This window comes from Oryzias latipes, chromosome 22 (genome assembly GCF_053564925.1).
Source record: "Oryzias latipes strain Hd-rR chromosome 22, Olatipes_Hd-rR_3.1".
Classification (NCBI taxonomy): domain Eukaryota; kingdom Metazoa; phylum Chordata; class Actinopteri; order Beloniformes; family Adrianichthyidae; genus Oryzias; species Oryzias latipes.
Genome location: NC_136258.1, coordinates 28,945,001 through 28,961,448, shown reverse-complemented (window position 1 = coordinate 28,961,448; position 16,448 = coordinate 28,945,001). Strand labels below are relative to the sequence as shown.

The following is a 16,448-nucleotide window of genomic DNA, read 5'->3' as shown; positions in this document are numbered from 1 at the left end:
ACTCTCATACACCCCAATGTAAAACATGCCAATGCACATTTGAGCTAAAAGGGGAATATTAGAGATTAATTTTGCGTTCAAATGAGTAAAAATTTGGGTTTTTTTTTAAATCAAGAAGCTCAAATGTTTTTTAATTGGTCAAATGCAAAGAATATTTTGTTGCCACCCTTTTATTATTATCCATGTAGGTGCAGACTTTGTTCGAACACGCCCAGTTAATTTTTCTAGAGCTTAAAATAGACCAATCACCTGTTGGGTAACCTGCATATTTCACATTTTGTTCTCAAAAGCACAGAGGATCATTTTAAACTTCCGGATTGAAGCTCACTTGAAATGACTTCAGTTTATCCATTAAACACAGTGGTTATGAAACTGTGTTATATAACACTAGTTCTCACACAACCCAATGAAAAACATGTCAATTTGTGCTAAAGGGAGATTAATAAAATGCTCAAATGGAGGCGGCACCTTGGCAAATCGTCTGTCTGGATGTTTTTTCTGCCTATTTTGTCAGTGTTCGCGTCGGACGGTTCAGGCTTCCACGGCGTGCGTTAAAAAGTGATGATGCATAGTTCATCGGCCATTAACTCATACTTAAATAATTATTAGTCCCTGCAAAAAAGGAGTGTGCATCAATGCGCACTAGATTGGCAAATATAGACCACAATGCATTTGATGATCTGACCTTTGGAAAAATGATTTTTTTGCGACTCATCCAAGTTTCTCATCATCATAACACAGTGGATTCATAAATCATCGTTCAAATGTTCGCATTTATTCGGCTTTTTCTTTTGCAGATGGGTAACGTCATATTTAGCATTTAAAAGAACTGCATTCAAATCCATCCACCTATGGATGGAACTGGCACCAAAATGAGAAGAAAAGCCACAGTTTTGACATTAAAAACTACAAAATTTTCAGTTTTAAAATGTCTAAGTTTTTAATCAAAATTAAAGCATGTCTCCATTCAGATTCTTTATTTTTTTCCATTAAAAGTTGGGTTACTAAATCAATCCTTGTCTGGCCTTTTTGTCAAATTTTGAACCAGTTGTGGCCAACGAGTCAAAAAGTTTGCCCCCTCCTTCGGTGAGGGAGGAGAAAGTGGATTCGGACGCAGCGAGTGACGGACTTTTATTTTGGAGGGGAACTGTACTTTATTTGGGTTAATGCATTTTTAAAGCCTTGATTAGATCATCGTTTGAGATGACCAAACTGCTGCGTCAACACGCAAAGTCTGAAGGAGATGAACGAAAACAAACACGAGCGAAACAGAAAGTGATGCGCGCGCGGCTCTTCGGGGAAGGAAGCGCGTGTCAGCGAGAGTCCGGGAACAGAGGGAGGGGGCAGACGGAGAGGAGAGTGGAGGGGAGGGTGAGACCGGAGAGCAGCCGCATTTCTGCGCGCCAGAGGAGCAGGACGCACGAGATCACCGCGCGCACAGGTGCGTTTGCTGCAGGTATGGCTTTGTTAGGACTTTCTTCTAAGGTTCAAGCGTAGCTTTATAGAGATTTACTCTGTAAATTGGCTGTTTTTTTTGTGTGTTAAACTCCAGTCGGTGTGTTCTGGATCTCAGAGCGACACCATAAAACTGCAGCTAAATATTCTGACATTTGAGTCAAACCTTAAAGCTTACTGTTGTCAGACATTTACAAGTAGTTTCGTTTTCTTTTCGTCTACCTGCCTTCTCCAACTTTCCAACACAGATTTTCTGTTATGTAAAGTTCGTTAAGAATAATTTTAACACCACTACTCAAATCTTTTCAGATTTTAGAGGAAAACTCCCTAAAATCCAGATTAAGTAGAAAAAGTGAAATTCACCCTTTGAATGGAGAGAGGCCTGTTGTGTTTCTTTGTTGTCGTGGAAATGACTCCATCAGACTCAGGTGTCATGAAAACGGCCTCCTGCTTGTGATCGTCAGGCGATCCTCTCTGGTCGGAGTCATGGAGTGCTTCAAAAACTGCTGCAAGAACTTCCTGCAAAAGAACGAGAAGGAGGAGCGTGAAACCCAAGGTGAGGCGGCGCCGCCGTGCTGAGCAGCAGGTTTCAGGTGCGTCTGGCTGACCCATCCTCTGCTTTCCAGTCATCGCCATGAAGATGCCTCAGAACAAGACGGAGGACGAAAAGAGGAGGGCGGACACAGACGACTACCTGCTGTCCAAGATGCCCCCCAATGGCAGAGAGGTGCCCTTTGTCGTGCCAACATTGGTCCAACCCAGAGTGAAGCCCCCCAGTCCTGCCTCACAGCCCACGCATCACCGTATGTACCTGCGTCACAGATGCAGAGAGAGCGGTTCACATCCGTGAGGAAGCATCAGACCGATCCGACATGATCAAGTCATTTGTGTTTTCCACTACGTGGGATTATAGTGAACGTTCATCCATGAGAGCAGAAGAAGATTTACTGTTGTGTTTGCCTCAAATCTGTTCCCAGAGGTGGAACCAAAACTAGAATCCAGAAGATCTCCACCAACACTGCTTTTGTGTTTTCTCCGGGTTTTAGAATCTATCACCAAACCAACAATCAGAATTAATGATGAAACCTTCAAACCGTGGAGCTCCGATGCTGAATCTGGAAAAGCTGGAGCAGAAAAACTAGAAATCTTTTGTTTAATTACAATTGTTTCATTTTTGCTTGATTTCGACTTTAGCCTCCTTCAGTGAATAATTGATCTGATGGGATGAAAAGACTGAATCTAGAAGAATAACTGGGGGTTTTCGGGCGACCACTTCCACAGAAAATTAATGTTGGATGTGGATTTTCTGTCCAGCTTCTGTGAGGGACATCTACACGCAGAGGAAGGCGGAGCTGAGGGGCTCCACCTACTTCAGCTACAGTCCAGAGGGGCTCTTCCATCATGGAGACACGTCGCCGTACGCCTCACCCGGCTCCGCCCGCCGGGACACGATAAAGAGCCTCAGTCCCCGCCCCCACAGCCCAGGTACCCCTACCCGTCCGGGTGAAAGTCAACACTTTACCGTCTTCTCGGCATGAAAGCTTTTTCTCTGACGTCTCCTCCAGGTCGGAGCCTGAAGCCCGGAAACCCGGAGCGCCTGAGCAGCTCCATGCTGGACCTGTCCAGCTTTCGGAGTCCCAGGCAGGTGAGACTCTGTTTTTATCTAATCTGTGTTTGCTCCAAAGGCTAAATATAGTTTCCCAGTTTCCACTGTTCCCTCCAGCAGAGCAGAACTTCACAAACAAACACAAAGAAGGTTGAAGCAGGTGTTGCATGGCTCAAAATATAAAGTTCAGTGGAAGCAGCGTTGTGTTGTGCATGGGCACTAATCGCCCCCCTGGTCAGAGCTGCACATAGCAAACTCATGAAAATAAAAGCCTTTTTTTCAGAATTACCCTTTTTTTTTTTTAATTTTATCTCCATAGCAACCATATTATATTTTGATCGTCTGGGGGTGACGAACAGGTTTATTTTAAATTTTTAGAAGAATTGGCAAAAATACATTTATTGGGTTTCCTTAGCAACAGAGGTTTTTTGTTAACTACACATTCCTAATATGTTCTTACCATATATCAAATCGTTTGGTTCAGCGTGAGCCAACGGTTCATAATTAAAATTTTAACAAAACGGCGCTTTTGTGAGTTTGCCGCGCCAACATCTTTCTTAAGCTACAACTTCTGATTCCAACATTTCTCCTAAGTAGTTTCCCAGTGATGCTCGAGGAGCGAGGAGGCCATGGATCAACATTTCCTCGGAGGAGATCAAATATTTAGGACCAAAGAAGAATTTTTTATTTATTTATTTATTTTTATTCAAGATGGCAGCCTCTTGGCAGGTCAGAGGTCAACAAACCTTTGGTGGTGGTTGTAGACTTAACCTGGCGGTATTTGAGTGAAATTCCATCCTCCTCCTCCTCCTCTGCTGCAGCCGTGAACTTTCCAGGCGAACAATCCCGTTTATTGTCTTGGACTGGGCTGTATTTGAACAGGGATGTGTGAGAGTTCAGGCATGACTCCATGTCAAATAAAGGATGTACGCAGAGTGTCGTCAGTTATTTCTCGGCATCAATAAAGTCTCACCCTGAGCATAAATCATAATTCATGCGTCACACTGGCCTTCAAGCCTTTGGCATATTAAAAAGCAAACAAACGGTGAAGTGAAAGTCTAAGGGTTTGGTTCTGACTGTTTCGGGTCTCACCTGCAGAGTTTGGGCTCCAGCCCCTTCAGCAGCACGTCGTCCATGATCAGCTCCGTGGAAAGCAGCACGGGTAACTATCATGAACATCTGGGATGGAGTTTGGGTTCTGCAGCTTCATTGGGTCGTTTGTGGGCCAAAGACAGCTGCAGGTGTGGAGCACATTCGGCTGAACGCTCGTTGGTTTGTCAGATTGGGTTTGGTAGTTTCAGCGGAGACTTTGATCGTCCTTTTTCTGCTTTATTTCCAAAAATGGAGGTTTGAACCAAATTGTTGGGAAAGTGAATCGTTGCATCGCTACTGATTTATTTGACATTAGTATCATGAATTTAAGTGAAAAATGCCCCCCCCCCCAAAAGAAGATATTTAATAGGACAAAAACACGCAAAAGATGTTCTCATCCTGACTTTTTCCCCCCAGAATCCATCTCTGTGTTCGGGGACGAGCAGCAGTTAGGAAAGGTTTGTGTCCAGCTGAGCTACCGGGAGGACCTGGAGCAGGTGTGGATCACCCTGATTCAGGTAAGGTTACCTGCAGCATGGAGGGGGGGGCACAGGGACACAAAGCTTGGTTGTGCTCTCCTGCAGCTTCTGTCAATGCGCCCCTGTGTGTGCAGAGAAAACGTCTTTGTTGGCCGCCCTCAACGCTCCACTAAGTGCAGCTCCGGCGTCCTGCAGGGGAAACTCTGAAAGGCCGCAGAAAATTGAAGGGAAGGGCGTGAAACCCTCTTTTTTTTTCTTCTTTTCTTTAGTGTTTAGATCTCAACCTTGACGCAGACGGAGCAGAAGAGCAAAAGGTCGGATTCAAAGGCTTCATCACCGTCCCCAAACCCATCCAGTTCAAGAGCTGCATTAGAGACTACAGTCAGGTACGGCTGCAGACGGAGCTGCTCCACCCCCCCTGGTGTCAGAGGTCCCCCCGGTCTGAAGGGGTGCGCTGGTCTGCTTTCAGGACGTGAGCTTCATGCAGAGCTTCGTGTTTGCGCTGCGTCTGGAGCAGCTGCGCAGCTGCGCGCTGGTGCTGCGGCTGCAGGTGCACGCCCCCCGGAAGCGGACGGTGGCGGAGAGCGTCCTGTCGCTGCGGCGGCTCGGTCCCAAGGAGTCCGAGTACTGGCTGGACCTCAACCCCCCCTCCAAGTCCCCCGTAAGACGCCGCGTCAGTGTGAACGCTGAGATCCTCCTCCTGCTTCACCTCCTCCAGGAGACTCCTGCTTTTGCTTTTTCACACCTTTTTCAGTTTGAAATATAACAAACTTTAAAAGCTCTTTGAGATTATCAAAGTTTCAGCTACAATTATTTAGATACTTCACTTCTATTCATCAAACCCCTAATCTTTTCTTTATATTTACACTTTAGATAAGAACAAGTTTAGCTTTAATTGTTTTTAAAAGCATTTAAAGCATTTAGTCATTTTAAAAATGAGGCTTCATGTCGAGATCTTAGAGGAATTTTCTTTGTTTTGTTTCTTTTCTGGGGTTTTCTTGCAGCAGCTTTAGCCTTAAAGCTGATTTTGACACCATTTTCCCTCCTTGTTGGGCTCTTTTTAGTTAGTCTAACTCTCTGTAGTCTAACTTCTTCGATTTAGAGACCACGCTAAGGTGATGGGGATCTTTTCAGCCGTCTTCTTCTCTATTGGGGGAACTCTAGCATTTTCAGCTGCAGGTGAATTTATTCGGTTGTTGTCCATTTCTTCTGGATCTGGCTTTGCTTTAGGCCGGCAGAGGATCTACAGACAGTTGGTAGTTTTCCCCTGGAGTTCTGCTCTCGACAAACAGTGCTTGGAAATGTTCCCAGACTTTTATTGCTTGACACTCACCTCCTTCTTTGCACGGCGGCTGTCTGTATGAGCACAGTAAACAAAGGGCCAGGTCCTGCCGCTGCCTCACAGCTGCATTGTTGCGCGCTGGCGTGCGAAGCATTTTTAGGCAGGAACGCATTTCTTACATAATGGAAAACAAAAGAACTTAAAGGGAAACGTAGAAGAAAGGCTGCAGAAAGTAGGCCACATCTTCAGAGTGGGTTGGTTGATTACCGGCTGGCCTAGAGATCAGACGGTGAATCATCTGCAGGTCCTCAGACGGATAATTGCGTTCAGTCAGCAGGGACCCATTTGGTGCGCACAAAGCAGTAAAATTGTCCAAATCGTTGTCAATCACTGGAAGCTTTGAAGAGGCCTCACACAGCTGCGTCTGAACGAGCAGAAACCTGCAGCTTTTCCACCAGAACCAGGACAGGCGCTGAAGAAATGGACCAGCGCCGTCATTATGTCCATTTTAGCTTTTCAGTTTGGAAAGACTTCAGATGTTTGATTGATTCTGATGTAACATTACTGCTGGTTTTAGATTACTTCTCATCTTTGGTTACTTTGTATTTTTGATTACTTCTCATCTTTGATTACTTTTTAAAGTGTAGATTACCTCTTTCATGTTTTCTTACTTCTCATGTTTGATTTCTTCTGAGATTGGATTAATTTTGATGTCTGGTTTTAGATTACTTCTCATCTTTGGTTACTTCTGAAAGTATGGATTACTTTGTTGAAGTCTGATTACATCAGACCTTTGATTTCTTCCTGATATCGTCTTGGATTAATAATCTCAGCCTCCATGGAGATAATCCACTGATGTTCCACAGCAACCGAGCTTTTTTTTGTTTTTACATCTCAGTATGACGGAGTTTTAGGGCCAGTTTACAAACAAACCTTTTTAATTATGACTTTTAAGTCATAAATTTACAAGAAAAAAAGTCATAACTTTTAAAATACAAAATTTTAAGTCAAAGTAAAAAAAAAAACTCGTAATTTTACGATTTATTTTCTGCTGGCCTTCAAACTCCGTCGTATGAAGAGCCCCCGTTTTCACTAACCTGTTTTTTATGGACGGACTCTGATTTCTACACACATACTTCAAAAACTCAGCAGCTTTTGTGACGTTTTTGTCATTGTTTCATCTTCAGGTTTTCACCATTTCTTTTAAAGTTTTTCTGTCTAAAGTCAAATCGGAGCAGTTCTGATTTCGATTTTCCTGCTCTTCAACATTTTCCAGGCCTGCCACTCGGAGCTGCACCTCAGCACCTGCTTCCAGCCGGTCAACGGCCGCGTCCAGCTGCAGGTGCTGGCGGCCCAAAGCCTCCCTCCGACCTCCTCGCCGCTTTCCCTCCGTGAGTGGCGTGCACTTTGAGACTCGCGCGCTCGGACCCCCGCGGCTGTGTGGCCGACGTGTTGTCTGCTTGCAGGGTTCTTCGTCACGGCGGAGATGCAGCAGGCGGGGAGGAAGGACACCAGGAAGAAGTGCCGGGCGGTGAAGGCGTTGGAGGGCCAGTGTCGGTGGGGGGAGACGTTCCACTTCCTGCTGGCCTCCTTGGAGGAGCCGTGCTCGCTGTCGGTCAGACTCTACAGTTACAGCTCAGTGAGGCGGAAATGCTGCCTCGGACAGGTGAGGAGGCCTTTCAGGTGGACATGAAGAACTTCTTGGAACGTTAAATGTGTTTTTAAAGAACTTTTCTGGGAGATGAAGAGGAAAAGATCTGCACTATAGAGAAGAAATTCAGAAAATATGTCTAAATCCAACTTCCAAAGGAGTAAAGCTCCACTAAATGTTCCTCTGTTGCTTTGGTGTAGTGACGTTAACTTTAAGGTATTTCATAAAAGTGGAGTCTGCATGAGGCTCTTCATCTGAAGAAGAGGAGGGAGCTGACTGCAAGCTCTTGTTCCTGTTGATTTTACCCAGAGGTGAATGGTTTCCTCGATCTCGGTTGCTATGGACACTCTGCTCTGTTTGTCAGGTCCTGCTGGGGTTCGATAGCCCGGTCCCCGAGGCTGTGGAGCAGTGGACGGACACGATGACCCACCCGGAGAAGGTGGTGACGGCTTGGCTCCGGCTAAGCCCCCCCTAAAGCTGCTGGTTGTCTCCTCAGTCACGAAGACACGGTGGGAGTCCCGGGAGCCGGCTCAGGCATCCGCTGACCGCCGCTAAAATGAAGGATTTGAACAAAAGCCTGGTTTTGGGAAGAGTCTGAAGGTCAGCTCGTGTTTCTGAGAAGAGACCACAGAGGAACTGTACTGTCATAAAAAGTTAGTTCTGCATAAATGTGAGTGAATGGAAGCAGGTTGTTGGTTTGCACAAATCCATGAGGGATCTCATTAAACGTCACTTTGAGCGAAAGTCCGGTCTGTGCGCACAAATTTCCACAGGCAGGATCTGGATTAAATGCTACGTCTCTGTTTGTCTAGAAACTAGATTCAACTCTACGTCTGAAATGTTAGTTTTGTTTTATTCTGACAGTCCTGATTGTGGACAGCTGTAGTTCAACTGATGCTACGTTTTTACCAAACTAGAATAAAACCCATTAAAGTCTGTTTTTATGACTCATTCTACATAAAGTCACAACATTCTGTTGCTGGATTTTACAGCAGCTCAGGGTCTAAAACTTTCAACGCTAAAAGAGCCGCTTGGTCCATTTTTTACTGACTAAAACCCAAATGCCACAAAGTCACGCCTTAACCTTTTAGAAAATTACATTTATTTATAAAAACGTAGCTTCTGAATGTTTACAATATTTATATTAAAACTGCATCTTATTTTTCTATTTATACTAAATTGTTCTTGTGTTTAACAGCATCATGTTCCTTTCAAAATAAAGTACATCCTGTGTCAGTTAAGCTCCTCCTACTGCAGCTGATTCACTTTAAATAAAAATGTATGAAAACTAAGTGAAACACTGCATTTACGATCCTTAGGATTTTGGTCCTTCATATTTTTATATGAGAAAACTCAGGTTTCCTGCTTCTACGTCTGAACCTTTTATTTTAATTTTTTTCCATTTTTCTGTTGATTACTAAGCAATTGAATGTCTCTTCTTCTCCGTCTCATCATCTCTATGATGTCCAACCTGTAAGAAAAACAGTATTTTTCTATTAGAGTGGAATTTTTGTTGAAGAAAACAAACAGCTAAACTCTTTCTGGGTTCTTGTAATCGTCTCTAATTTGGTGGAAAATTCTGACATTGGTTTTCTGAAATCTTCCAGCCAACAGTGAAGCTGTGGATCCAGAAAACTGTTTGCGTTTTGTGATTGTGTTACCAGGACAACTGGCTGGCTCACGTGGGCCGACCTGCGTCATCTCCTGGCATGCCAAAACACCTGTGTTTGTCCAAACAGCTGTTTGATTTGTGGTTGAAGTTACACAGAAGGAGATCCAGACACTCCCGGGCTTGTTAATTTGCCGCTCCGCTGCTGTCGGCTGTCTTGGATCAAAGCTTCCTGCTTGTGTCTCGCTCCTACAGTCAGACCTGCAGCGAAAACGTCCTGAAGGTGGAGGAAGTCCATCCAACACAAACTGAGAAGGAAAACGGAAGACACAATCTACGCTCTGTGACGGGAGGTTGGGGCTGATCTCACTAGTGGGAGAAGCTTGACCTGAGCACTTTTCCTGATGGTAAATGGCGTATATTATATATAGTGCTTTTCTACCTACAAGGCCCAAAGCGCTTTGCAATCACACACACATTCACACACTGGTGGCGGCTCCGCTGCTGAACACTGGCGCCAACCTACCACCAGAGGCAAGGTGGGGTTCAGTGTCTTGCCCAAGAACACATAGGCGTGAAAGGCGGGAATCAAACCTGCAATATTACGATAATGGGTAGACCCCCCTACCGCTGCACCACGGCCGCCCAAACGTGATCCTGAAGCACAGGAACCAGTAGAAACTAGCGAGAACCAGCAAGAACCAGCAAGAACCAGTGAGAACCAGCAAGAACCAGCAGGAACCAGCAGAAACCAGCAAGAACCAGCAAGAACCAGCAGGAACCAGTGAGAACCAGCAGGAACCAGCAGGAACCAGCAAGAACCAGCAGGAACCAGCAGAAACCAGCAAGAACCAGCAGGAACCAGCGAGAACCAGAGAGAAGCAGTAGGAACCAGCGAGAACCAGAAGGAACCAGCAGAAACCAGCAAGAACCAGCAGGAACCAGCGAGAACCAGAGAGAACCAGTAGGAACCAGCGAGAACCAGAAGGAACCAGCAGAAACCAGCAAGAACCAGCAAGAACCAGCGAGAACCAGCAGGAACCAGCAGAAACCAGCAAGAACCAGCAGGAACCAGCGAGAACCAGAGAGAACCAGTAGGAACCAGCGAGAACCAGAAGGAACCAGTGAGAACCAGCAAGAACCAGCAGGAACCAGCAGAAACCAGCAAGAACCAGCAGGAACCAGTGAGAACCAGCAAGAACCAGCGAGAACCAGCAGGAACCAGTGAGAACCAGCAAGAACCAGCGAGAACCAGCAAGAACCAGCAGGAACCAGCAGGAACCAGCAAGAACCAGCAGGAACCAGTGAGAACCAGCAAGAACCAGCAAGAACCAGCGAGAACCAGCAGGAACCAGCAGAAACCAGCAAGAACCAGCAGGAACCAGCGAGAACCAGAGAGAACCAGTAGGAACCAGCGAGAACCAGAAGGAACCAGTGAGAACCAGCAAGAACCAGCAGGAACCAGTGAGAACCAGCAAGAACCAGCGAGAACCAGCAGGAACCAGTGAGAACCAGCAAGAACCAGCGAGAACCAGCAAGAACCAGCAGGAACCAGCAAGAACCAGCAGGAACCAGTGAGAACCAGCAAGAACCAGCAAGAACCAGCGAGAACCAGCAGGAACCAGCAGAAACCAGCAAGAACCAGCAAGAACCAGCAGGAACCAGCGAGAACCAGAGAGAACCAGTGGGGAACCAGCGAGAACCAGAAGGAACCAGCAGAAACCAGCGAGAACCAGCAAGAACCATCGAGCACCAGAAAGAACAACCGAGAACTGACAGAAACCAACAGAAACCAACAAGAACCAGCAGACCTGACCGGACTTGCGACTTTGGAATTTGGGAATCTGAGCCTTAAAATGTTTTCAAGAATGACGTCTATGAATATCTAGCGCTGAAATAAGGTATTTCTGATTACATTACATTACATTTCCACTTTTGAACCTGAAACTGTACCAAAAATAACTCTAATCTCAGTCAGAAATGTTTTCTTTTTTTAATGCATAAATCCCAAAAATTATATTAATTTTTTTGTGTTTTTTATAACAAAGGTCAGAGGTGTAAAGACAAAATAAAAATGTATATTAAAAAAAAAACTCTGCAAATATGGTTAAAATTGACTTTTAAATGACAAAAATTGACTTCAAAAACTGCAAAACTCCACTAAACCTTTTAAAGTCCTTAGAGGATTTTTACCATAACTTTTTTTATGCTTTTTAAAAGCAAACTTTTCAAGGCTAAAAACCTTTTGGAACCTTTACGTTAAATTTTGAATGATAACTGTTCTCCATCATTGTGATCAGAAAACAGAGCGGCTAATTCAAAGACGACTGAGGGTTGATTTGAGAATGTCTTAAACTATTAAAGACTTTGTGTTAAATTCTCTGCCTTGCCTTTAAGTCAACTTTACTTACGTGATGCTTTTTCACACCAACCTTCACTTGATTTAAGTCTCCACAGGATAGAGAGCATGAAGTTTTTTTTTTCCTTTGAGGTCTTGTGAACGCACAGATCGTAATGAAACTACATTTTTCCATCTTCACCTCCTGTTTCCACGGTGACAGCGAGCTGAAGGCCCCCCTTCTCAGGAGGGGATTATTTTTGTGTGAGTTTCCTTTTGATTTAAAGACCCACTTCCATTTAAAACTGTGTTTTTTAACATGTTCTTGTGGCTTTTTTTCTCATGGTGGAGGACATTTATAAAGAAAATGAATCTCAAAATTGCATTACGGAGTTTTTCTTTATTCCAATGCGAATCAGAGGAAAGAATGCCGTGTTTGTGATGTAGAAAATACGCTGCTCCGCCCCTTTCTGATGCATCCACCTGCAGACAAATGGATCCTTGAACGTCTTTGTTTTCCTCGTCTGAGCTGGAACCAAATCCAAAATAGCTCTGATATTGTTCCCCATTTTTGTTGTACCGCTAATGTTAGGCTGGGGTTGTGAGGGGCTGTAAGCTAGAGGGGGAGAGGGGGTTAAAAAGCTATCATGTGGTGACATTTGGTCTTTCATGAGAGTTCTGGGGTTTAGTTTTCAGTCAGGGAGTCTGAGATTAAGAATTATTGAATAATCTGAGCTCAGAAAAAACAACTTTCATCCATCCATCCATCCCTCCAACAGGATGTGGGGGGGGGGGGCAGACCCTTGGGGGGGGGGGGGGGGTCCTCTGCAGAAACGATGCATGCACGTTTCTTCTGTGTGCACGCTGGAGGAATCCTGCATCCTGATTGGTTCCAGCTGCTGCAGCAGAGCGGCAGCTCTTTGACCTCCAGCTGCTGCTCTTTCAGAGGAGGAGGATGTTCCCGCAGCGTCACCAGACTCAGCGTGGGGGTTTCTGCAGGGGTTGGAGCGCCCCCCTGTGATCACAGGAAGGCACTGCTCAACATGAGAGGGCAGGTTTGCCCTCGGGGCAATAAAGGAGTGTTTAAGGGTGTGTGAAGTGTGAGCAGACAAAGCTCCTGCTTTTCCAGAGAGGAACATGGACACGAAGAGCTCCGCTCTCAAAGAAGGCTTCCTGATCAAGAGGGTGACGTATTTTTGGTGAAATTCTTTCAAAAAAATGTTGTTTGTTTTTTATTCAATGACATTTTTTCCATCTTCGTTGAGATCAGGGTCATGTGGTTCATAACTGGAAGGCTCGCTGGTTTGTCCTGACTCCAGACAAGCTGCTGTACTTCAAGTATGAAGGAGGGAAAAAGGACTCGAGTCAGCGAGGGAAGATCCTGCTGAAGGACTGTGTCATCACCTGTCCTTTCTTGGAGCACGAAAACCGGCCGGTAAGTTTTTAAAGATGACAGGAAAGGACAAAAAAAAGAGTTGGAAAAGAAAATTCTCTTGGATTCTTCTGGGGGAAAAAAACACAGGAAAAGTAAGAATATGTGGAGATTTCCCTGCTGCTGTGAGAAAAACTGTTGTTAAGAACCCTGAAGGTGTGGCTCCTCCACCCTGGCAGAACATTCATCGCCTCGGGTTCTCCTTTTTTTTTTTCATCCTTGAGTGAAGACAGTTGTCCTCTCCTTCCCAACAGCTGGTGCTGAAGCTCCACTCAAAGCCTGGCGTGGACCACTTCTTGGAGGCTTGCTCCAGAGAGGAGAGGGACGCGTGGGCGGCTGACATCAGGGCCGCCGTGGACAGGCTGCGAGCAGCTGAGGGCGGTGAGGCGAAGCCTTCCTCTGCTGAGACGCGGCTGCAGAACGTGGAGCTCAGGTGAACCTGGTGGACGGCTTTCCTTCTGTTTTCATCCGGTCTGTCCATCTGAAGTCCATCTTTTCTGCAGCAAAGTCCTGGACTCCATGTATGACGTCCACAGCGGCATCAAGACGGGCAGCCATGTGGAGCAGGGCAGCACCTACAGCAACTGCTTCTCAGGTGAGCACCTGCGGTTCCAACTCTTTCTGTTCTCTGCTGCTAGTTTCTGTTTCTCTGGGGTTTTTAGACAAATAGTTCAGTTATTCGGAGTTTTGTGGTTTTGGACTCTCTGAAGTGGACTGCATGTGCGTCCTGCAGGCTCCGCGGCGGTGGACTGGCTGGTGTCCGTGCAGTTTGCTCTGACCCGGGTGGAGGCCGTCACCTTGGGCTCGGCTCTGGTGGAGATGGGTCTCCTGCAGCCCGTGGGTCTGAGGAGCGTGGAGGCGCTGCGCTCCGCCGGCCTCAGCCAGCAGCTCCAGGACGACTCCACAGCTCTGTACAGCTTTGTAGGTGCCGCCGCCGCCGCCACCACCACTGCATGTGGCGTCCAGAGTTTTAGCGTTCACGCCTCTGTGCTCCTTCACAGGCCGACAGCTTGAAGAAACGAGGAAGTGTGAAGGCGGAGACGTCGCTGTCTGCGATGGAGCTGAGCGGGAAGGTGGTGAAGAGGGGATACCTGCTGAAACAGGTGAAGCCATGACCTTTGACCCTGCAGCAACACCCACCAAAAAGACTTGTTTTACATCGTCTTTGAATAAAAATAAATCCTGCAATTCCAGGTGAAAAAATATTGACTTCTTTTTTTAACAAAAAGGAGAGCGAGAGGCGTAAACAAATATTTGTTGTTTTAGTGATTCAACAACAAAACCTAAGGAGAAAAAAGACAAACTTTCAGGAAAAGAAGGATTTAGAACAGCAGCTAGAAGGCGTCGGATCATTCTGTCCCGCAGCGGTTAATACGTTAACTAATTATGGGATGGCCACAGGACCTACGGCAGCTTGGCGGCCAATTTGTGGCAAAGTGTGAAATTTGGTTTGTTTCACTTTTCCAACTATATGTGAAAAGAAAATGTCAGAAACATGCCGTCACGTTAAGCCTACAACCACAACCTAAGTTCTGTTGACCTTTGACCTCGGGAAGAGGCCGCCATTATAGTTTTTCACGTGGCGTCCCCGGCTCTCGTGTTTACGTGACCCTTGCTACTCTTCAACAGGGACACCGACGGAAGAACTGGAAGGTTCGACTCTTCGTGCTGCGTTCAGAGCCGGCGTTCCTTCACTACTTTGACCCCTCCAGGGTGAGTGATGAAGCCGCGGCGCCGACTCGTCGTCATGTCACGATGCTCGGCACCACTGACGTCTTGTTCTTGCGGTCAGGAGGACTGCAGCCCGGCGGGCGGCTTCCCGCTGCGGGGCTGTCTGGTGTCGTCTCTGGAGGATAACGGCGTTCCCTCAGGTCACGCCGTTCTGCTGATGTTGAGGCTTTTCTGTCACTCAAACTGTTTTTTTATTCCACCTTCTGACTCTTCAGCACATTTTTGCTTATTTTAACCATTTTGATATTAAAATATTCCGTATTTTTATATTTACACTTTGAATTGAGTTTCAATGTTGCATCTTTAGATATTTCAGATACGTCGGTTTCTTTGGTCAACTTGATTCTTTCACCAAAAAAGATCTTAACAAGAGATTTTCTTCATTCCGTTTTTCTTCTCTCTTCATTTTTCTCTGCTCTGAAAACTTTTTGTTTATTAAATCCACATTTAATTTGTCTGTACTTCTCCATTTCATGTCAGATTTGTAGCCTTTATTGCATCATTTTCTAAATAGTTTTCGACATTCTCTGCCATCATCAGCATCTTTGGTGCAGAATGTTCACTGTTCTAGATTGTCTTCTTATCTAGCGTTTAAAAACTTTCATAATAAGAAGTAAAAGGTTCACGATGTCGTCTTTAGAATAGAATATTTGGAAACTAATGGATGCAAGTGAACTTCTGCAGCTTCCTCTTTGTGTTTGTTTCACTGCAGTTGAACAAACTGCAGGAAAACAAAAAGTTTGACTTTGAGCCCATTTCTGCTTCTTTTCTGTGACTCACGGCAGCTTTGTGACATTTTTTTTAAAGTCCTGAATGTTTTGTTTTGTTCTGCACAGGTGTAAAAGGTGACGTTCAAGGAAACCTGTTCAAAATCATCACTCAGTCAGACGTCCGTTACTTCATTCAGGCGCCAACTCAGCAGGAGAAGATGGACTGGATCGATGCCATCCGACAGCAAACGTAGACTTTTAATGGAAAGAAAAGGTTTCTGTTGGTTGCTGAAGCTGGAATTCTGCTCTTTGCACGAATGTCCTGCAGAAACTTCACCGGCTGCAGCATCTCTGAGCTCTTTGGACTGAATCTTTTTGGTTTAGAAGATTTCATTCAACATAATTGATCCAAATCTACAGCAAAACTGGGCTGAACTGAAGTTTCTGTGACAATTGGAAGGTTTTTATTAACTTCTTACAAACTTTTAAAAAAGTTGACTTCCTCTGATGCTCTGAAAAAACCTCCTTCCAGGTCTCCAGGAAAAATCCTTTTCCTACTGTCACATCCTGCTGTCTTCTTCAGGATAAATAGTTTTAGTTTTACATTTTAATTTAATGTTTTTAATTCTATTTTCTTTTATATTTAAACTTTAAAATACAAAATAATGCTGCTTTTATTTATCAAACTGTCTCCAGCATATTTATCCCATTATTTAATGTTTTCAATAAGGGAAAATATATTCAACACTTTGATTTTTAACTGTTTTTAATAAAAGTTATTGTTGTAAACCTCAGCTTTTGCTTTATTCTTTATTCTTATGAAGTGTTTTCATCATATGAACAATTGTTATGAAATATTTGTCAACTTAATTGTAAAAAATGCATCATTTTCGTTAGTTTACAACTTTAAAAACACACAACGTTGTTCTTTCAGAGGCTTTAAAGTGTGTTTTTGTGTACTTTTACTTGTTGAAGTGATGAATCAGGAGATTCATCCAGAACTGCAGCTGAGGAGGTTTTACTTTTTTTTTTTTTAAATACTTTTTTAACCTCAGAACACCAC

The 16,448-nt window shown here is 44.8% G+C and overlaps 2 protein-coding genes across 3 annotated transcripts; both read left to right on the top strand.

The window, feature by feature from the left end:
• Positions 1-1,308: 1,308 nt before the first annotated feature.
• On the top strand, positions 1,309-8,503 carry tc2n (tandem C2 domains, nuclear). The gene is made up of 12 exons (XM_078941219.1): positions 1,309-1,441; positions 1,920-2,011; positions 2,082-2,258; positions 2,770-2,940; positions 3,021-3,100; positions 4,160-4,223; positions 4,571-4,671; positions 4,902-5,018; positions 5,102-5,293; positions 7,191-7,305; positions 7,381-7,580; positions 7,930-8,503. Exons 2-12 carry the CDS (start codon positions 1,942-1,944, stop codon positions 8,038-8,040), a joined length of 1,398 nt encoding a protein of 465 aa, XP_078797345.1. The 5' UTR covers positions 1,309-1,441; positions 1,920-1,941; the 3' UTR covers positions 8,041-8,503.
• Positions 8,504-12,551: 4,048 nt separating this feature from the next.
• Positions 12,552-16,179, top strand: plek2 (pleckstrin 2). 2 transcript variants are annotated; one of them, XM_004082119.5, is made up of 9 exons: positions 12,553-12,697; positions 12,783-12,947; positions 13,199-13,377; positions 13,448-13,539; positions 13,678-13,865; positions 13,946-14,047; positions 14,574-14,657; positions 14,737-14,815; positions 15,512-16,179. In XM_004082119.5, the coding sequence occupies exons 1-9, from the start codon at positions 12,650-12,652 to the stop codon at positions 15,637-15,639; spliced, it is 1,065 nt and encodes a 354-aa protein (XP_004082167.2). In that variant the 5' UTR covers positions 12,553-12,649; the 3' UTR covers positions 15,640-16,179. The 2 variants fall into 2 exon arrangements, with proteins under 2 accessions (XP_078796812.1, XP_004082167.2); XM_078940686.1 differs by lacking the exon at positions 14,737-14,815 and having other exon boundaries at positions 12,552-12,697; positions 15,512-15,650.
• Positions 16,180-16,448: the final 269 nt, after the last annotated feature.

Coding starts and splice junctions, on each gene's coding strand:
- tc2n (XM_078941219.1), top strand. CDS start 1,942: ATGGAGTGCTTCAAAAACTGCTGCAAGAACTTCCTGCAAAAGAACGAG. Junction 3,101..4,159: donor GCTTTCGGAGTCCCAGGCAG/GTGAGACTCTGT, acceptor TCTCACCTGCAG/AGTTTGGGCTCCAGCCCCTT. Junction 4,672..4,901: donor TGTGGATCACCCTGATTCAG/GTAAGGTTACCT, acceptor TCTTTTCTTTAG/TGTTTAGATCTCAACCTTGA.
- plek2 (XM_004082119.5), top strand. CDS start 12,650: ATGGACACGAAGAGCTCCGCTCTCAAAGAAGGCTTCCTGATCAAGAGG. Junction 13,378..13,447: donor CTGCAGAACGTGGAGCTCAG/GTGAACCTGGTG, acceptor TCTTTTCTGCAG/CAAAGTCCTGGACTCCATGT. Junction 14,816..15,511: donor GGATAACGGCGTTCCCTCAG/GTCACGCCGTTC, acceptor TGTTCTGCACAG/GTGTAAAAGGTGACGTTCAA.